Source organism: Myotis yumanensis, unplaced genomic scaffold (assembly GCF_028538775.1).
Source record: "Myotis yumanensis isolate MYYU_CA2020_CCGP unplaced genomic scaffold, mMyoYum1.0.hap1 SCAF_2, whole genome shotgun sequence".
NCBI lineage: Eukaryota > Metazoa > Chordata > Mammalia > Chiroptera > Vespertilionidae > Myotis > Myotis yumanensis.
The window spans coordinates 98,731,449-98,753,560 of record NW_027223753.1 but is presented as its reverse complement, the minus strand read 5'-3'; the positions used below and the strand labels follow the sequence as shown (position 1 = coordinate 98,753,560).

Sequence of the window (22,112 nt, the reverse complement as noted above, 5' to 3'; positions counted from 1 at the left end):
CATAGCATAGCCCTTAGGCAGGTGACCCCATTAACAGGCAGACTAGCCCATCAGCAAGGATTTACATAATAATAAATGGGAATTAAGGGAACTAAGGTGAAGATGCTTCAGCTATTATTACCTAAATTAACTGGGTGGTTCCTAGATTAACTGGGTGGTGCAGTTCTGACCTTTGCTAGGACTTCAAAGGTTACTAGCTTTTGGGGGTCTCTGTTTAAACTCAGCTAGTGAAGACAATAAATGGACTCCGGCAGGTCAACAACACTCAACCACTTAGTCACACTAGCTGGGGCCTTCTGCTCAATTTTGCTATAGACATAAACTTGCTTTAAAAAGAAGTCTATTTAAAAATCATAGTAAAAACATGAGTCATAATTCACTGTCTATTTAGATTATAATTTAGGAAAAAAATGAAGCCTGGGAGGGACTGGACTTTCCAATTACCTAAAAAACATGCTGAGAAAATCAGCAACTTACTTTGCTTTTATCTTCCCAGTAATAATACAAATAGTGCTCATTTACTGCCATTTCCTCCCCATCAATACCACTTCATGTCCAATACTTGTCCGTCCTGCTTTTCTTGTGGGGAGAACAAATGCGGTCGACCTCAGCTTCCATTCCTCTCCTGCTGGAACCCCACCCATAGGTGTGGGGGCCCAGGCCCAGCAGCCTCTACCTGAAGTCCCCCCCCTCTAAACTTTTGCAGGGCCAATCATTGATGTTTCTCTCTCTCTCTCTCTCTTTCTCCCTTCCTCTCTGAAATCAATAAATAAATATATTTTAAAAAATCAATGGAAAAATATCCTCAAGTGAAGATAAATCAATCAATCAATCAATGAATCAATCTACACTAATAAAAGAGAAAGATGCAAATTGACTGTACCTTTGCAATGCCCAATAGCCAATCAGGAGTGAGTATGCAAATTAACCCAACAAAGATGATGGGTTAATTTGCATACACAAGCGCCATGGCGACAACATAGGCATTCCACACAGCCCCAGCTGCTCGGGGCCTCTGGGCAGCGTGGGAAGGCAGAAAGGCTGCTCTGGCCAGAGTGAAGGCGGTGCTGGCAGCCAGGGGAAGAAAGGCCCATTCTTGCATGGGCTACTAGTCAATATATAAATAAAATGAAATGAAAACAACATTCTTTAAAAAACACACACAGTCCTGGCTGGTTTGGCTCATTGGATAGAGCGTCAGCCTGCAGACTGAAGGGTCCCAGGTTGGATTCTGGCCTAGGGCACATGCTTGGGTTGCGGGCTTGATCCCCAGTAAGGGGCGTGCAAGAAGGAGCCGATCAATGATTCTCTCTCATCATTGATGTTTCTATCTCTCTCACCCTCTCCTTCCTCTCTGAAATCAATAAAAAAATTAAAAAAAAAAAACTTTGGCAGGGCCTTGAATCAGAGAAATTAGCAAAAAATGTTGCTATAAAATACAACAGTTGCTGTACTGAGCACCCAATAGTGCATACTATGTGCTTCACACATGGTAAACAGCTGTAGGGATGCAGACAAGCATTTGAGATAGTTACCTTGATTTATAGTTTTATCATAGTTTCTTGGAAAAACAATTTCTTTTTTTCTTTTTTTTTTTTGACAGTGATTCCTAGTGGTGAGGAGTATGTAGAGTTTTATTTTTCATTACATACCTATTTGTTTTGAATTTTTAAAAATTAAATCTTTGAGAGACCACCAAGATGGCGGCATAGGTAAACACCGGAGACTGCTGCCGAAAACAACCACTTCAAAAATACAACTAAAAGACGGAATGGTCATCACCCAGAACCACAGGAAGGCGGGCTGAGAGGAAGTTCTACAACTAGGAGGAACCGAGAATCAGAGGAGGTGCAGTGCTGAAGTAAAATACTAAGGTGCGGAGTGCGCGGCACGGGCTGGTGGCTGAGGGCGCGGTTGTCTGTTTCAATCCAGAGGGAGCCTCAGACGCTGAGCTCCAGATCTGAGCGAGTGTCTAGGGACCCAGATTCAAATGGGAGAAGCAGGACTGTCTGGCTACGGTCCCTCCGAGGTTTGCAGCGGTTGCTGGGACAGAGAGGCAGAGCCCTTGGGGACAGACTGAGAGCAGTCATAACTGCTCCCTCCGCCCACCCTGTTGATCCCATGTGACCCGCCCCGCCCAAGCCCTGCACAGAGCCATTTGCCAGATAGCCTCAGGCAAAGGCTAGATCAGCACCTCTCCAGAGGACAGAAGTTTTCCCACTGCAGACACAGGTGATTCTCACAGCCAGTCGGCCTGGTGGTCAAATCCCTCTAGTATTAACTACAACAATCAAGGCTTAACTAGAACAAGACTGCGTACAAAGACCACAAGGGGGTGCACCAAGAAAGCATAAAAAATGCGGAGACAAAAAAACATGACAGAAATGGAGGATATAGAGCTAAAAAACACAATTTTGAGGGCTTGCAATAAACTTGAGGAGAGCCTCACGAAAACTAATGAGATCCTCGATGCTATGATAAAGAAACTAGAAATTAAGCATACACGGACTGAAATAAAGAATATTATACCCAATAGCAGACCAGAGGAGCACAAGAATCAAGCCAAAGATTTGAAATGCGAAGAAGCAAAAAACACCCAACTGGAAAAGCAAAATGAAAAAAGAATCCGAAAGTGTGAAGATAGTGTAAGGAGCCTCTGGGACAGCTTCAAGCGCACTAATATCAGAATTATAGGAGTGCCAGAAGATGAGAGATAGCAAGATATTGAAAACCTATTTGAAGAAATAATGGCAAAAAACTTCCCCCACCTGGTGAAAGAAATGGACTTACAGGTCCAAGAAGCGCAGAGAACCCCAAACAAAAGGAATCCAAAGAGGACCACACCAAGACACATCATAATTAAAATGCCAAGAGCAAAAGACAAAGAGAGAATCTTAAAAGCAGCAAGAGAAAGAGACTCAATTACCTACAAGGGAATACCCATATGACTGTCAGCTGATTTCTCAACAGAAACTTTGCAGGCCAGAAGGGAATGGCAAGAAATATTCAAAGTGCTGAATACCAAGAACCTACAATCAAGAGTACTTTATCCAGCAAAGCTATCATTCAGAATTGAAGGTCAGATAAAGAGCTTCACAGATAAGGAAAAGCTAAAGGAGTTCATCACTACTAAACCAGTATTATATGAAATGCTGAAAGGTATCCTTTAAGAAGAGGAAGAAGAAAAAGGTAAAGATACAAATTGTGAACAACAAACATGCATCTATCAACAAGTGAATCTAAGAATCAAGTGAATAAATAATCTGATGTACAGAATGAACTGGTGATTATAATGAATCAGGGACATAGAAAGGGAATGGACTGACTATTCTTGGGGGGGAAAGGGGAATGGGAGATGCGGGAAGAGACTGGACAAAAATCGTGCACCTATGGATGAGGACAGTGGGTGGGGAGTGAGGGCGGAGGGTGGGGCGGGAACTGGAAGGAGGGGAGTTATGGGGGGGGGGGAAGAGGAACAAATGTAATCTGAACAATAAAGATTTAATAAAAAAAAATTAAATCAGTGGGGCTTTGGTGCTCACTAAGTCTACCCCCTGAGTGTTTCCCTTATGGATCCGAGGAGTTGTAATCTGGATGGTCCCACTCTGACCACTGGGTACATTGGCTCTTGGATCTCTAAGGAGGTGCTAATTTAGCCTCTGCCTGAGGCTACCCAGCAGGAGCTACTGAGAGATCTGCAGATTCCTCTTCTTTGTTTGGGATTTGGAGGTGGCCAGATGAGGCCCAGCTGTGAAGCAATGCAAGCTGTTGTGGGGCCTTGGGCCTTCTTTTGGATGTTCTGCGTCTCTCTGACCCAGCTGCAGTTTGTTAGGTAATTATAGATTGCAAAGAGCCAGGCCTTTCATATGCAAAAGCCTCTGCACACAGCTTGGGTGGGTGGGTGGGGGGTCTCAGGGAATCAACAGGGTGGAGCAAACAGCTATGGCTGATCCTCAGTCCTACTCTAAGAGGTCCCGGGTCTCAGTGTCCTGTGGTAATTGCTGCAAGCACCTCTGAGAGAAAGCCACCCTCGAATTCTGCCCGATGCCAGATAGTCCAGTTTCTCCTCGTATGAGTCTGGGTCCCCAGAGACTCGCCTGGAATTGGAGTTCAGAGCAGTCGGTAGCTTCCCAGACCAAACTGGAAATAAAACTAAAGTGAGAAACACCATCCTGCCTGGTGTGGCTCAGCTGAGCGTTGTCCCGTGTACTGAAAGATCTCCAATTCGATTCCCAGTCAGCGCAAGTGCCTTGGTTGCAGTTTGATCCCTGGTCAGGATTTATGTGGGATGCAACCAATCAATGTTTCCCTCCCCTATCCAAGTTTCTCTCTCTCCCTTCCTTCCTTGGTTTCCTCCATCCTCCTCCTTCTTCAACCACATATATTGGAACCCTATTCTAGGTCCCTCCAGAGGAAAAAAAAAATTAATAGAAACGAGTGACAACCTTGACCAAAGAGGTGGGCAACAGGGAACAAATAACAGAAGTGGTGGTGGTGGGAGGCGGGAGTTCCTTGGTGATAGGATGGGACTGGAGAAGGCCGACCATGTAGGAGTTCTGAGGGTGAATGAAGCAGGTGAAACAAGCTGCATTGGGTAGACACCTACCCATGAATCCCAACTTAAGGGTTCTTTAAGTCAGATTTCTCAATCTCAGCACTATTGACACTTTGGGTGAAGAAATTCTTTGTGTGTGGCTGTTTGTGCACATAGGATGTTAAGCAGCACCCCTGGCCTCTACCAACTAGATGCAAGAGCATCCCCAAGTCATGACAATGTCTCTAGACATTGCTAAACACCCCCTTGGGGGCAAAATCACTCCAAGCTGACAAACACTTCTGTAAAGACTTTGAAAGGCAGCTTGGTCCTTAAGCAAGAGATGGTTTTACATAGCTGTAAGGAACTATAGCTTTTTTTTTTCCCCCCGGAACCATGCAGTCAACCAGCAGGAAGACTTGGTTTTGGTAAATGGATTGCTGGTTTACCTTCCAATATTAAATGTATAGCAGGATAGTAACACTGATGTATTAACCATGGCTCACTTTAATCAATAGACTATCAGAAATAATAAGGTCTTATCATCTTCCAAGGCCTTACCTGTCAATCAAAATGATTACCTGCCCTCAGGAAAGGGGATGAAGCAATGCAGGCCACAGGTTAAGGCTCCAAAAGACTACTCGAAGTTGTGTGAGAATTGGATGTCAGCTAAAGTACCTATTTCTAAATTAGTCTAACTGCTGGATAAAACTAGGACAATCCAAACTCTAGCCTGAGGTGTATTTGAGCCAGCACCATTAGCCTCTGGCAGGATCCTTAAATTCGTTTGTGTCAGCTTCATAGCTTGTACAGCCAGCCCTGGGAGTCTCCTTCCAAATGACCACACTGAAGGAAAAGAGAGGGAGAAGGAGAGGGAAAGGAGGTGTGAAGTGGGGAGAGTTTTTCCTGCTCCACTGAAGCCCAGTCAGGCACACAGTGGTGCTGTGTATCTCACTGGGGAAGCCTTCACCCCAGATTAAGGGAAGCACCATAGTACCCCATTGCCCTTATTCCTCTCAGACTGGACCACACTGGCGTCATCAAGCGGGTGAGGTGCCCAAGGCCCTCTCACCACTAGTAACGATACAGGATGGGCTCTGTGCCCCACTTCCCCCATACCATGAACCTTCATTCTGGCCCTGAAACCTCTATTCCAAGGATGTTAGGTTCCATGAAAGATGAAAAAAATGAGCCCCAAGTGGTGGTTCTTCTTAGTGTAAGTTAGGAAAAAAAATTAAAGTTTTGGTGGGTTATTGAGTACTTTATTCAGTACTTCCTGATTTATAGTTTTTTCATTCTTTTCCCCCTTATTATCCATTTTGTCTCAGGGCCATTGCTATTACTTGTGACTTGAAAGAGTAAAGGCATGACTTGTGTGGTTTACACATGTCAAAGTTTAGGGCTATATTGGTGGTGGTGTTGGGGCAATTAATAAATCTCCATCTGGGTGATTCTATGAGATCAAAGTTTGGTCCTGGAGTCACTGAAAGTTTGCATCTCAGCTTCACTTACGAGCAGTGGGACCTTAGCTAAGTGAGAACTTCTTTCATGCCTCATCTGTGTAATGGGGGTAATACTACCCACTTCTTGGAGGATTAAGTGTGATAGCATCTTAAGAGCTTTTAGCATGATGTTTGGCATGATTATAAATACACTAGAAGCCCGGTGCACGAAATCCATGCATGGGTATGGTCCCTAGACCTGGCCTGCGATCAGGGCCATCTTACCCAGCTGCCCACAGCTGGCCCGCCCCCACCGCCACCCACCCCTGGTTCCCTATTCACCATCGGGTGATTGGAGCCTGATGGCCAGGGTAGGGACCAAGAGGTCAGTTGTTCCCGCTTACTCGTCAGCCCTTCCCCCCGCCACCACCCACCCGTTCCCTGTTTTCCATTGGGCAATCAGAGCCTGACAGCCAGGGGAAGGGACTGAGAGGTGGTCAGTGTGCCTCAGTTACTGGTCGAGCAGTCATTCTGGTTGTTCTGCCATTAGGGTCAATTTGCATACTACCCTTTTATAATATAGGAGAGGCCTGGTGCATGGGTGGGGGTCCCTGCTGGGGGGCAGGGCCAGCCAGGGTGAGGGGCCACGGTCCTTCTGATCTCTGGTCGTTCTGGTCGTTCCGCCATTTCAGTCTCTGGGCTTTTATCATATAGGATATGCAAAGAAGAAGTGTCACAGGAACACAATAATGTATCATTTCAAGGGTCAGCATAGTTTTCAGCCCCAAGAGTTGCCAGTGGGATTTCATGAGTCACTGGACATCACTGGCAGACCTAAGGAGAACGGTTAAGTGGGGCAGAGACTGAAATTTTGTCTGGCTGAAGTGGACTGTGAGGTTGAGGCACCAAATCTGTTATCCAATACTGCTCTAGGTGTTTGTTGTGGACCATCTATGTGACAGACACATGGAGGATGCTGTAGGGGTAAAGCAAAGTCCCTCTTCTCAGAAATATTATTTTCTAGAGTAGATGATAAACAAGTGCAAGGCTAAGTAAACAAACACTTGAGAGGTCTATGATAGAAATGAACAATGGATGAAGTGATAGAGGATGGGTGGGTGGGAACCTAGTTTAGACAAGGTGATCAGGAAGACTGAGGAGGTGGCATTTCAGCTGAGAGAAGGATAAGCTAAAGCTGGCAGTGCAGATGGGCAGAGCATTTAATGTGGTGGGAAACACCAGTGAAAATGCCGAGGCTAGAGGAGTAAGTAGATATTGGCTACTAACAGTTGCTTCAACCTGTGGGTAGTGAGTATTGAGGAGCCAAAATGGGGGAAAGTCTGCCCCCCCAGGGATGCAGAAATGGTCGTAAGTTTGACTCAGGTAGTCTTCAAAGGTGCAGAGACCAATGATAGTTGGAGTCTCAAATATTTTGTTTTGCATCTTAACCAGAACTTTGTGCTAATTTCCAAATTCTGTCTAAAATTGAGGATCCAAATATCACCTCAAATAACTTTTCCTTCTCAGACTAAGGTGGAGAGGTCCAGGGCTGACAACCTCATTGGACATAGCAAAGAGAATCCACGATGAGGGCGATTATCGGCCCATTCTGAAGCTTTGCACATATTAGAGGGAGAAGGCCCGGAGTTTCAAAATGACTTCGTGAGCAGACCAGGAATTCCACCAACATGGGTGAGAAGCACAAAGGCTGTGAGCTTTGTAAGGACCTCCAAGTAGTAGGTGTGGCTGGGATTAGCATTAACTTCCTCGTCTGTAAAACAGGGACAAATAAAAAAATTCCCCGTCCTTACCATTCCCTACAGCAGGACACCTTACAGATAGAGAAAGCGTTTAAGTTCAGTGAAAGTCCTTGTATTCAAGAATTGCAGGGTCTCGGCAGGGAACACTCGGTGCGGGACAAGGCTCCATCCGGAGGAAGCAGCTCATCCAGTACCGCAAAGTGCAGGACAATGTTTAGGACAGCGGGGCCTAAACTTGTTATTCCTGGGCGTTCGCAGGTCTAGGGAGATTCAATGGGCGCGGGGGTCCCGTGTGCGTTTCTCTTGGGACTGAGGCTAGAGAAGTCACTTCCAAGCGGATATCTCCATATGAGCGACTCCCAGCCCTAAGGTCTCGTCCACGGCCACGCTGTCACTGCTGGGAAAAACAACAGGTTAGGCGGAACACCCCCTCCTCAGAAACACAAGAAGACACAAAATCCTCTACGATTCTCCCAACTATTCCCGCCACACTGGCCAATGCGCCTAAACTGGTAGCCGGGATTTGCGTGCCCTTGGAGGAGCATTGTGGGGCTGGTAGTCCAGGCTCAGGCGCGGCTCGGGACTTCAAAAGCCACAGAACTACATTTCCCAGGAAGCTCCGCGCGGGTGCCGTTCGTGTGCGTGACGACTAGACTTCCGGAAGAACCTGGGGCGGGACCGTGGCTGAGGCTGGAGCTAAGCATCGGGATGCAGCGCCCTGGGCCCTTCAGCACCCTCTACGGGCGGGTCCTGGCCCCGCTGCCCGGACGGGCCGGGGGCGCGGCCTCTGGAGGAGGCGGGAACAGGTGGGGTGTGCCGGGCTCCCACGTGCAGCCGCCAGTGTGCGCTCGTTCCGGGACCGGCGTCGCGGGCCATACCAGCCCCAACGTCAGGGAAGCCAATAGTGCCTTCCCAGCCCCCTCCACGATGTCCAAGGCCGAGGAGGCCAAGAAGCTTGCGGGCCACGCGGCGGTGGAGAATCACGTGAGGGTGAGCACCTCGGGCCGCGGGCTGGGCTCCTGGTGGGCTCCGCTGGAGCGCCCTTGTTCCTGGAAGGGCGTGGGCTGCGTGAGCGGGGAGAGGGTTACTTCCCTGCCCCTTAAAGGCCGTTTTGATGTGGGGTCTGCTGGGGGCGAGCTTCCCAAAGACTCTTTGTGTGGCCCGACAACAGGTTTGCAAAGCGGAGCCTGGGTGGTGTCTGATGTTGAGTGGGGCCGGAAGAGACTTACTTGCCCTCTGGTTTCCTTTCCAACAAAGGGGAACTGACGAGTTCTGGGCTGCTGAGAGGTCTTCTCTTCACTTCCCAAGCCGGTGGAGAACTGGCTTGAAAATTGCCTTGACATTTGACTCCAAGCAGGTTTTAGCTAGGCGCGCCCGCCCCTGAGTGTACTCGCCAGAGGGCAGGGGAGATGGAATCGGAGGGGAAGACCTGAGCGTTAAACGCCCCTTCGACAGGGCAGGGGGACACTCGAAGCCTGGAGGATGCTGTTCCGAGGGGTTCAGCTGTTAGTGGTGAGGTCCTGGCCCCACTTGTTTGTTAAGCGGGTATGATTCTTGCTGTTAGTGGTCTTTTGACCCGAGTGGATTTGTTGTTGCCTATCAAGTTAATTATCTTAATACTAATATTTGGGTAGCCAAGTGGAGTATCTTTGTCCTTAGGTGGAGTTTCTTAGACTTTACTGGCTTTTTGTCTTTTCTACTTAAAAAATGGTATCATCTTCTAATGCTAGTGCCTGAGAATATGTTAGCTTACCAAGTTATTTTGCATAGACAGATGATGTTTGATCCGCACACAGCCTGTTTAACGGGAGGGGCCAGTGCAATAAGCTGGCTCAGCATGTTCCATAGAAGGATGGTCAGGGATCCTCCAGAACCTAGTGACTCCTGTTAGGTGGTACCTTTCCACCAGGTCCACAGCTGCCTTGTCCTGGTGTCACTTGTTACAAGTCTGGTTAGCAATAGGATTTTCTGTGGGAATAAACAGAGTTAATGTAAAATGTGTACTTTGGCTCTACTTTTGGGATTCAGTGTCTCAGCTGCAAAATTGGGACAATAAGCTGAGATTTCAAAATGCCTGGATAAAGTGAATAGCTAATGGACAGGTAAATAAAACGAAATTGATACAGTTAGAAAAGCCCCCTATCTTAGTTTTCCTGTTAATCTGTTTGCATTAGTATTTGGTGGCGCATGTCTTCCTGACCTTTGTTTTATAATTATGTATTTGCTTAAATAAAATTTGTAAGCCCTCACCCCAGGCTAAAGCCCCCAAACACTAGATTCCAGCTATATTATTCCAAAAGTTGCAAGGTAATCCTGTGGAGATCTCCACTGGACTTTTGGGGACACCTCACCCAATGTCAGTGGCACTTTCCTACCAGCATTCTTTCCTGAGATGCCAACACTACTTGAATTTTGTATTTTCTGCTGTTTAATGGTGATTTATTCTTTCCTTTGTTTACCAGGTATTTATTGAGTGCCCAGCAGTGTCAGACAGTTGGTGTGGTTACCAGAAGTGTGGTTAGAGGTGGGAGGAGAAGAGTCTGGTCCTGGATACTTTGCAAGTGGGATAACTAATTCAAATGCACATTTATTGCGCATATCCATGTACTTAATTGTCATATACTTAATTGCTCTCTCCAGGGGGTATCCTTTACTCCATCTAAGGCCATGTTGTCCTCTAGCATTTTGTGACTTGGATTCCTTTGCTCACAGGTGTAAGATTATCAGGGTAGGTTATATGCTAAGTCCTATCCATCTTTGGAATGTTCTTAGAACTGACCTTTTCCTTTGACCTACCAGCCCCATTTAGGCTCTGTCCAGGGCCAGATGATAGTGGTTGCCCTTATCTTCTCCCCTCTATCAGCCTCCCAGCATTATCTTCTGAAGCTCTCAACTGCTCTTGTCACAGTAGCCCTCATGGGGCTTCATCCTGACCTCCATGTGGCACACCTGGAGAATCTATTGTAAGCTAGGTACTCAGCCAGGTGGGAAGGATCCATAGACAAGAGACTGGTCCTTGTCCTCAATTCCACCATCTTGCTTACTTCTATGCTTTCTTCCCCCCATGTACCAGAATATTGGAAAAGTCAGAATACTGGCATATAGGGTATGTTTTAACTTCGTTACCCTTGACTTAGAATGCTCTTTCTTGTCCTCTGCTGCTGCAACCTTCGAGGCGGGGTTCAGGATCTGAAGGAGGGGCCGGCACACAAATGAAAATACTATACAAGAAATATGAATTTACAAGGCCTTGGGGGCCAGGTGGAACCTCTTTCTTGAAGAGACACACTGACTTCTGGCCTGGTTCGCCTTTTATTTACTTGAATACCCATTTGCCCTTTAGCAATTCATACAGGCATATCAAAGGTGAAGTTTGGTAAACAGTAAAAGGATTATCAGGTTAGGAAATTGCCTTGAACCACCACTATCTCAACACGAACGATTGGTGCTTAGCACAATCAGTGCTTAGCGAACAAGGTGCTTAGCGTCAGCCCTGCTAAAGCCCAAGGTCCATTGGCCTTCTGTGTTCCTTGGTGCACTCTCATGACAGTATTGGCAAGCAGTGGCTTCCCGCACTCTGCCTTTATGTTAAAATCATGTGCGTCCTTCAGGATTTGCTGCAAAGGCTATTTCTTCCTTTCCGTTTTTTCTTAGCCTCATAATGGGAGGGCATATTGTCTTTGATTTTGTAGCACTTTATATCTCTTAGGTGCCTTATGCAGGTGTCTTATGTTCTGGTCATCTCTGTGTTTGTGTCTCCCAGTCCTGAAAAGGTTATGCTTCTTATCTTCATGCAGTGTTGGTACAGCGGGGCCTTCCTAGTAAATGTTCAATGAATTGTGTGAAGTGTGGACATAAATATGGAGGTTGTGGAATTATTGGTGGATTGAATCTCTGGGGTGTAGGTCAAATTTGTAGTCCATTGGTGTTCTCTTGGTGTTCCAATGTGGTAACCATCTCCACATCTGGATGGATGGAGAACTTGGAGATAGCCACCCTGAACTCAGATCTGCCAGTTTCTGGGATTATAGCCACCCCTGGTGGGAAGTCACCCAAGCCTGGAATAGAAAATTCTGCAAGCCGGCCTTTTTCAAAAAAAGCCCCCAGTTTGTCTCTAGCTTATAAAAGTAGCCAAGCAGAGCCAGCCCCTGAGCCTGTTCCTTTCCTCTGTGCTGCCTCCTTTGAGCTCGAGCATAAGCTTGATAAAATCTGTCTGGAAATGTCTGTGGGGTATTCTCTCCATTTCTCGTGGAGAACCCAAGAACCCCAAGGAGGAGTCTCCACTGATTGATTGGTTGGTGCCAGGGTAGGGGGTCATCATTCAATGCTGCTGGTCCTGAGGTCAGCTGTAGTGTCACTTGTCTAGTTTTGCTGCTTTTCTAGGTGTGGACCTGAAATACAATTGAGCCATTTTGCCTTAGACTGGCAGGAGATTGCCCCCAGGAAGTTGCTGAAGAACTGAGCTCCATATTAGTTCCTGAGTGTTTGGGCCCTGACCTTGTGCTGTTTGTGGTTTAACTGTCCTCGGCTGGGCCCCAGCTCTGCCCCTGCTCCTAGGCACCTTCCCCTTTGTTAAGACGGCAGGCTCAGAAGTGTGATGTCTGTTTCTTGTCCATTGCATTCAGGAAATGCTCTACATCTTTACAAGGCCTTCCTATTGCAGAGGAAGACTTTTTCTCATGTTCCTAATTAAGCCATGCTTTGCAGATTCTCTGAGTCAGGCTTGCATCACCTGGACAGAAGCTGATACAATTTGCTCTTCTGTCAACTCTGGGGGAGCTCTAGATTGTGGGCTGGATATGTCCCTCTGGTTCCTTGTGTTGCTACCAAAGTAAGGTATCTGTAGTTAGTCCCCTGCTTTCTAGATGTTAAGCTTTTATGAAAAGGCACTGAAGCCAGAAACCTTGACTTATTAATGCTTAGAGCTGGCCCAGGGGTTGGTCAGGGATCTTTCAGTGCTCGATCATCTGCTGACCACTATTAGGACAACTTAAGTTGCTGTACGTTGAAAGTGAGCCAAGCCTTTTGTCTGACAGGATGTAGGGAGGGTTAACTATTAGACAACAGGCCCAAAATGGAGTCACATATGCCAAGCCTCACGTCACCAAACCAAGACTTAATGACAGTTTTGGCTCTCCCAGAAATGGAATCTTAATCCAGTCAATCAGCCGGATAGAAACTGCTATCCCTTAGAGCAGTGGTTCTCAACCTTCCTAATGCCGCAATCCTTTAATACAGGTCCTCATGTTGTGGTGACCCACAATTTCATTGTTACATTTTGAACATAATTAAAGCATAGTGATTAATCACAAAAACAGTATGTAATTATATATGTGTTTTTCGATGGTCTTAGGCGACCCCTGTGAAAGGGTCATTCGACCCCCAAAGGGGTCTTGACCCACAGGTTGAGAACCGCTGCCTTAGAGGGAAGTCTGAAAGCCTTTCATTTTGTACAGTTCCGTGGAGCTCCTCTCTGCTAGATTGGATGCTGCCCAATTTGAATCAATTTTTGCTCAAATCAACTCTTGACATTTGTAAACTTGCTCAGTATATCTTTCATCAGGAGGAGATGGTGGTGTCAATGTCAGAGATGAAAGGAGGAGGGCTGTGCTGATAAACTGCCCCTGGGCACTGTAATAAAGAAAGACCAGTTTTGATATTCAGTGGGTATCCTATCTAATAAAAGACAAATAGGGTAATTAACCATACCTCCGATACGCTTCCCATTGGCTAATCAGGGTGATATGCAAATTAACTGCCAACCAAGATGGCGGCCGGCAGCTACACAGCTGAAGCGAACAGGAGGCTTGCTTGCTCCAGTGATGGAGGAAGCCAAGGTTCCCCGCCTGCCGCGACCCGGCTCTGAGCCTGAAAGCAACAGCTCCGAAAGCAACTATGTTTCAATTATAGAAGCTAAACAAACCCCAGATACCTGCTTTCAGCAGCAGAGGCCTCAAGCTGGAGCCGGGCCTCAGAGCTGGAGCCGGCTCTCAGCTTCAGTGACAGCCATAGAAAGTAAATAAATCCCAGAATAAAAAATAAATAAATAAAAAAAGGAGAGGTTGGGAGCTTCAGTCACCCACCAGCCTGAAAACAGCCCTCAGCCCCTCACCCAGACTGGCCAGGCACCCCAGTGGGGACCCCCACCCTGAAGGGGGTGCGACCAGCTGAAAACAGCCATCATCCCCTCACCCAGGCTGGCCAGGCACCCAAGCGGAACCCCCACCCTGATCCGGATCACCCTTCTGGGCAAACCAGCCAGCCCCCACCCATGCACCAGACCTCTATCCTATATAGTAAAAGGGTAATATGCAAACTGACCCTAACAGCAGAAAGACTGGGAATGACTGGTCACTATGACACACACTGACCACCAGGGGGCAGACGCTCAATGCAGGAGCTGCCCTCTGGTGGTCACAGCGTTCCCACAGGGGGAGCTCTGCTCAGCCACAAGCCAGGCTGATGGCTGCCAGTACAGCGGTGGTGGTGGGAGCCTCTCCCGCCTCCTCAGCAGCGCTAAGGATGTCCGACTGCAGTTTAGGCCTGCTCCCTGCTGGCAAGTGGTCATCCCCCGAGGGGTCCCAGACTGCGAGAGGGCACAGGCTGGGCTGAGGGACGCACCCCCCACCCCCTGCCAGTGCACAAATTTTTGTGCACCGGGCCTCTAGTGTTTCTATAAAATGGGCACAGTACTTGTCTTGTACTCTCATTGGAACATTATTATTAATGTTCATAATAATTTTATTGCTCTAGGAAGCAAGCTGGAGAGGGAATAAAAGATGGTATTAGTAAGTTTTGGTTTTTTTCTTTCCTTTTTTTGTCAGAATAACCAAGTGCTGGGAATTGGAAGTGGTTCTACAATTGTCCATGCTGTACAGCGAATAGGTATGTCCTTGGGCTGTTTCCTGTATGTTTTATCGGGTATGGATGATGTGGGGTGGTAGAAGCTGGGGGCAGGATTGGGGCATAGAAAACACCTGCTGGGTATGGCTCCAGCACTGTGGAGCTGCTTGTCTGTCAGCTGTGTGTTCCTGCTTTTCCCTGAGAGAGAGATTCTTGGGTCTCTTCAGCCATGTTTGGGGGTTGCCTTAGCTTTGTTTACACAGCTGGAGGGGAGGAGCAGACTTAGAGTGAAGTCTCAAAAGAATTTTATCCTCATTGTGTGTGTGTGTGTGTGTGTGTTTGGTCTCAGGGACCCTGAGGCAAGCTCTCTGACCCTCAGACAATCTCAGGGAAACAAATTAAGGTCAGTGCAGGCTTGACTCTGAAGTGAATGGGAGGTGCCTGCAGTTGCGGCCTGGTTCCCGCAGGTGCTGGCTTTTTCTGATTAGGGTGTCTGTGCTTAGGAAGGAGCAGGAATTCCCAGCCCCGTGGCTGCTCCACAGGTTTTACTGCCCTGCTTTTGTTTGTAAGAACAAACCCAGAGAAGAGGCTTGCTAGAGTGCTGGCATCTTGTAGTTCCAGGGGCAAAGTGCTCAGGAGGCAGAGTCCAGCACCGCTCTGTCTGTAAGGAGTGGCTGTGGTGCTGGTGTGTTGGCTTCTGGAAGCTGCCTCATGGGCCGAACAGGGGCTGTAACGTTGTACATCCTCGTGCCTTAGCACTGAGTGTGTGGAGGATTTTAAGTTCAAGGATTAACTGTGGGTTTCGTAATAGTGACATCTAAACCTCACAAGATGCAACCCATTGATGAAAAAAACTTAAGCTTTAACAAGACAGTGTTTTTCTTAATACCTTTTTTAAAAAGTCAAGTTTTCCTGAAGGGCACAATCCCTGAATGCATGAATAAGCCCAGTCTAACAACCCTCTGGGGTCTACAAATGACATTATATTTTGTATTAAATGTGAAAATTGACCTCTAGCTTTTCCCTGTAAAAGGCAGTATAGGGAAGTATTTAAGACTGAAGCTAGACTGCCAGGGGTCATATTCCAGTTCTGCCACTTGTTAGCTGTGTAACTACCCAGATACTCTTCCTCTCTGTGCCAGTCTCCTCTTCTGTAAAATGGAGGTAATAATTGTACCTTTCCTTTGGGTTATAACTGACCTTTAGGATTAAAAGAGTTCCCAGGTACACAGTTCCTTGACTATTGCCAGGCACATAATAGCAGACACTGGCGTTGCTCTTCCATAGTTAGTACTCACTGCCTTAGGCTTTCTACTGTCCCCATCTTGTGATGTGTGAGGTATGTTCATCAACTTTGTCAAAAAGGGGGGGACATGGTATGAAAGGCAGACTTTCCTTTTCTGTTGGATTTGAGCGAATGTGTCCAAGACAAGAAAAGTGAAGTGAGAGAGTGAAGACCCACTGACATGGTTTCTCTCTCCGCAGCTGAAAGAGTGAAGCAGGAGAACCTGAACCTCGTCTGTGTTCCCACGTCCTTCCAGGTGGGCCTGCTTTCATTCTGCATCTGAGTGGCTGCCGAATCTTCCGGGTCCCTGAGCACATGGAGGTTTGGCTGTGGGGTGTGCACCAGGGTAGTTCCCTGTGAGAGGGCCGGGAGCAGGAGAGTGTGTTTACTGAAATCATGTGTGTGGTTATGTAGCTTGCTCTCTACCAAGCTGTGCCAACCTTTGTGGAGGTGCTGACCGAAGAGCAGAAGACACAAAAGGAACAACATGAATGTACACAAGACACTGTTCTCCAGGCCACCTTTCCTTGTTGATAATTGTCTCCTCAGCTGTGTCTAATTTGTTAATTCCTGTGCCCCATCTTTAAACAAAGTAAACCAAACAACAAAGAGACACAAAACAAAAATCAACAGAGACACTCTATGTACAATATTTATAGCTGTGCACAACCAACAGTCAAGAACTTCACACCATGGTCCTTGTCTGTCCAGCCAGAGAAACTCTTCCATAGTTAGTACTTACTGCCTTAGGCTTTCTACTGTCCCTGTCCTGTGATGTGTGAGGTATGTTCATCAACTTTGTCAAAAAGGGGGGACATGGTATGAAAGGCAGACAAATGCCCTGCGTTTAAAACTGACCGAAGCAGAGCAATGTCTCTTGTCCCAGAGTGGATCAGACTAAGAGCTTGGAGACCAGGCAAGGACACTGGAGGTCCCTTGCCACCCAAGCTGATCAGGCTCGCCCAGACAAGAGGCAGTAAAATGCCTCCCATGCAATACACAGTACTGCAATACACAGTACATGCTTCCTTGCAAGGAAGCCCAGATGAGAGGCAGCAAGTGCTTCTCGTGTCATACGAAATGCTTGATTCCTCCTATAAAAACGCTTGATTCAACTTATGTCTCAGGTGAGACGGGGTTGCTGAGGCTGCGGCTGGGACTCTGAACAGGAAAATTCCTGGCAGCGCTGCAAATAAGATTCCAGGCCTCAGCCCCAGGAACCCCTAGTCCAGGCAGCAAGCGAGGTCCCCGATACTCACCCTAGAGCTGTGGTCGGCAAACTGCAAGGTTGCCAAGGTCGGCAAGGTTGTCAATCTTTCCATGATAGTAGGCAGTTCTTGAATGAGAATGGACAGCATTCCAAGGTTGACTCCCAGGTCCTGGAGGTGTACAACCTCCAGCCATAGCCACTTTAAAATGTCCTTTCTTTAACCAGAACAAGGCAATCATGGTTAATAGAGTATGATTAATATTTCCTATAACCATAATTAGTCCCCAGTATTCTATTTTTGCTCCTAACGTAAGAACCCTCTCTCCAAATAAGGTACACTCTGAGGTATGGGTGGCTAGAATGTAACATACCTTTCTTTGGGGGAGCACAGTTCCATCCCTAACACTCAGACCATTTGTGAGCATGACTTCTCTCTGTGTGCAGGGTACTTGCATGGGCCTCCAGTTGAGATGGGAGAAGGGAGGGTTGGAGGATTTGCTGATGGGAACAAGCTCAGAGGCTCCTAGCCCAGAGGATCTGAGGTTGTAGTAAGGGTCTTCCATATGTGAATGGGGTGCACACTGTTTACAAAAAGTACAGATCCTATGCTCATGTATTGCTTATTATCTGGGGAAATAAGAGTGGGTGTGGGGCAGGGGCGTTAGCCGCAGGCCTCCCAGCTACACAACATAGATAGCACTTACCTCCCGGCCCTCTTGTGCTGGACTCTGGACTGGTGCAGGGGTGGTGAGGAAGCAGAGTCAGTTGAACATAGTGATTATTGAGGGTGTATATATTTTTATCAGGAATATGAGGCTTCCTGTGTATGCATGCAAGGTGTTATTCACTGTCTCCAGAGTCCTAGTGTTGTACCTGGCTCTTCGGCACTCTACAAGTGTTTGTTGGGTGAATTTATGTGTGTCATTTGTCACAAATATATAGTAGAGAAGAAGTAGAGATATGTGTCTTTTAGAAGCAGGAGAGAGCCCACTTTTTGCCAAGGGGCTGGGGAAGGCTTCCTAGAAAGGCCGGTCTTTGAATTGGACATGAGGGTTGGAGTCTGGGAGAGGGCAGGGCATTTTAGGCACAGGAGGAATGCCAAGAGCACGAAGACTCCTTTTAAGTTGCTACTGTTTATACATTATTAGTAGCATATTATTTTGTAAGGTAACTTCATCCATTTATAAGCAGGATTGTCCTCCTTTTTTTCTTCTACCATTCTCTCCACTTCCCTTCTCTTCTAACCCATTCCTAGTTCCTACGCAGGTCAGGAAGCAGGAGACAGAAATCCTGGTCCTCGGTCTGTCCTTAACTTACCACTGTGTGACCTTCCTGGGCTTACACTAAATGCCTCCTCTTGGATTGAGCTCAAAAGGATCAGTTATTTACTCAGCTGTGGCTCAATGTGGCGCTAACTGCTGTAGGGTAACAAGGTGTTTGAAATGTGTTCTTTCCTACTCGGCTGCAGCCTAGATGGACAGACGGGACATCTTCATCAAATAGTACCACAGTCAAGTGGTGCTTTGAACTTAAGAAAAGTTAAATAAATGATATATTTACACGGGACTTTTCCCCTAGGGATTTTGATAGAACATTTTTCTTGCATCCATTTTTCATGAAATATATTTGAATACAGTTTGGGACTGTTTCTAAAGTATATAAAATTAATAGGAAATCATAGTACATCACACTTTTATTTGCATGATAAACTATTACCTGAACTATATGCAGTTCTTGTCGTTTTTCTAACTATCTGTAGTAAGTACTTGTTGCTATGGTACAAATTACCCCCAAACTTAGTAGTTCAAGCAACTAACATTTATTATTTTGTAGTTTTCAAAAGTCAGGAATCTAGATGGTTTGGTTGGGTGGAATCTGGATGGTTCTGGCTTCAGATCTGTCGTGAGGTTGCAGTCGAGTTGTTGGTCAGGGTTGCAGTCATCTCAAGACAACATGGTTGAAGGATCTGCTTCCAGGCTCAGTCACATGGGGGTTTGCAGGCCTCAGTTCTCCATAGGCTGTTGGGTAGAAGGCCTGTGCCCAGGGCTGTCTCAGTGTCTTAAGGACATAGCAGTTGGTTTCCCAGAGTGTGTTATAAGAGAGGGAAGGAGAAGAGGAGGCTTGAGCATGTCACACCCCTAGCCCCCTTTGCCTACCCCACTGTGTAACTCTGTATAAACTTGCCTCAGCAGTGTCATGCCATCTCCCCTGCTGTGTGGCATTGGTCACACAGACCAGCCCTGGGACATTGTGGGCAGGAGTTATCCAACGGCTTGAATACCAAGAGGGGGTAATTGGGGGTCATCTTGGAGGCTGCCTTCTAGGTATTCCCAATGTGTTTATAGTCTCGAGTTCTGGAACTAGGGGATTTCTCCAGTACTACTTTGGAGAAATCTAGGTATTTGGAAATAATTAAGCAATGCCATTTTTATTATTGTTTTCTCCCATCATTATATGTTTCTCTGTAATTAGAATAAAAATCACCCTAGCTGGTTTGGTGTAGTGGATAGAGCGTTAGCCTGCGGACTGAAGGGTCCCGGGTTCGATTCCAGTCAAGAGCACATGCCTGGGTTGCGGGCTCGATTCCCAGTGAGGGACATGCCGGCGGCAGCCGATCAATGATTCTCTCTCATCATTGATGTTTCCATCTCTCTCTCCCTTTCCCTTCCTTTCTGAAATAAAAAATATATTTTTAAAAAAATCATATATATTTTTTTAATTTCATTTTTTTCAGTCAGTATTTTATATTAGCCTTTTATTATGGAAAATTTCAGAAAGGCTAAAGAACAATATAATGAATTTCCATGTACCCATTACTCAGTTTGAACAATTAGCAGTTCATGGCCTGTTTTCATCTGTACCCCATTCTGCTACACCTTGATTATTTTGAAACATCCCAGTCATAGTGTCAATTCATTGTATATATTTCATTATGTCTGTCTGAAAACTAGGAAGACTTTTAAACATCTCAACAATACTTTGAAATGTAACAGTAATCTTTAATAGCATCAAATATAAATCCAGGGTTCAAAATTCCCCTCTTGTCTTATCCTTAAAAATATTTTTTACAGTTTGAACCAGGATCCAAATGAAGTCCACATATTGCAAATTCCAGGGTCTTTGTAGTTTATTCTTAAATTTTGGATGTGAAGATTTATGTTGGTCATTTCATCCATCCCCATCTTTTTATAGATGAGAAAATTTGCCAGGGCTTATGTAGCTGGTTTATTTAAGATTAGACCCTAGACCTGATTCTTAAGCTCAGGTGCTTTTCACTTTAAGCAGAAAATATTTTCAAGGCATGCCTTTGAAAGAAACTTTCCATCCTTTGGTTCGTTTGCAGGTTGTGAGCAATGACGTGAACTTGAGACCTCCTGGACTTGGTTGGTCGAAGTTCATGTGCAGTTATTCCAGCTGTGAGTCCCGCTCAGGGCCGTGTGGTGGCGGCCAGTACTACTCTTCGCTTGGTCAGCCTCTTAAAGGTTAACCATAGTCATGTCTATAAAGTCAGTGGTGCTGATATTTCCCACAAACATCCTGAATCTCTCCCAGGCTGGCCTTTCAATTTGCCGAACTCATCACTTAGCCATTCCAGAAGTCCTACCTTTATGTACTCCTCCAAGGATACGTTCTTTGCTTATTTTTACTCAATAGTACAGCTTGGGAATCACTTCATAATCAATTCTTAGTCATCTTCAGTCTTTTTTCCACATTGTTGGATTTTCATTTTTATTTTATTTATTTATAAACATATTTTTATTGATTTCAGAGAGGAAGGGAGAGGAAGAGAGAGAAACGCCAATGATGAGAATCACTGGTCAGTTGCCTCCTGCATGCCCCTTACTGGGGATTGAGCCAGCAACCCAGTGATGTGTCCTGACTGGGAATCGAACCCTGACCTCCTGGTTCATAGGTTGATGTTCAACCACTGAGCCACACCACTGTTAGAGTTTAAAGCATTTTTTTCTAATATTTTTATAGATTTGGTTCTTATTTTAGGAAGTTTTTAAAAATACTCCATTGCTTTAGGAGGCATTGTCTTCAATAGCAGGCCACTGAAAAAGAGCTGTGGGCTGGCACTGGATTGAGGCTCAGTGCTGGGTTGCCTCCTTCTAGCTCTAGGATTAAGTAGCTTAGCTTTGCCTTTCATGGATCTAGATCTCCTATCTCCTGGTGAGCCAGGTTTGGATTTGATTTGGGAGGGAGCCTCAGTCAGGACTCAGTATTCAACACTGAAATCCAACAGAATTCTGCAAATCCTTGCCACGTGCTCATGGGTGCTTTTCCCTGTCCTCCGCAGGCCCGACAGCTCATCCTGCAGTATGGCTTAACACTCAGTGACCTGGACCGACACCCAGAGGTAAGAGATGGGCTGCTCTGTCTTACTGTCTCCTTTTTTTGTGGCTGTTGCTTGTCTATGGGCTCAGGGTATCTGCCGTGTGTAGCAGAGAGATCAGTTCATCATACCAGCTTTTCTCTGGAGACCTTGAGTATTAATCCTGGCTGAGGTCACAAGCAGAGCTATGTTTGGTTTCCAGTACATTCCCTTTGGTTTAACTGTGAGAGCTCAGTTTGAGTGTGATGAAGAGGGTTAGATGAGTCCTGGCTGCACCCAGGGCTTCTTCTTTCAGTCCTTGGACAGATGTATGATAGTGAGCCAGCCCACGGGGCTTACCACCACGTGGAGAAGAGAAGTGATTGTCTGAGGTGCCATGCTCATGTGGAAATGGGTTACAGTGAGTTTTAAAGACACACCTAGGCAATCAGGAGGCAGAAGTTGAGAAGGTGAGTTGCATGCTCATAGTTAGCAGTTACTGAGCCCTTACTGAATACCAGATACTTTGCTTAGTGCTATACCAGTGGTCAGTTATTTAATCTCCAGTAGTCTTGAGGGTGGGTACCATTATGTACCCACCTTTTCCAAAGCTATGAAAAAGGCCCAGAGAGGGCAAGCCTCTTGTCCAAGGCCATACTTTTTGTAAGTAGCAGAGCCTCAGTATGAATCATGTGCCTCTAGCTCTAGAGCAGTGGTTCTCAA

The 22,112-nt window shown here is 46.3% G+C and overlaps 1 protein-coding gene across 1 annotated transcript in view; it reads left to right on the top strand.

Annotated features, from left to right (window-relative positions):
* The first annotated feature begins 8,417 nt into the window (after nucleotides 1-8,417).
* Nucleotides 8,418-22,112, top strand: part of RPIA (ribose 5-phosphate isomerase A) — a 31,372-nt gene continuing 17,677 nt past the window's right edge. The window contains exons 1-4 of the mRNA XM_070405842.1: nucleotides 8,418-8,726; nucleotides 14,561-14,621; nucleotides 16,065-16,120; nucleotides 21,375-21,434. Coding sequence (XP_070261943.1) covers nucleotides 8,445-8,726; nucleotides 14,561-14,621; nucleotides 16,065-16,120; nucleotides 21,375-21,434 — 459 coding nt within the window. The 5' untranslated portion in view covers nucleotides 8,418-8,444. The remainder of the gene's footprint in view (nucleotides 8,727-14,560; nucleotides 14,622-16,064; nucleotides 16,121-21,374; nucleotides 21,435-22,112) is intronic.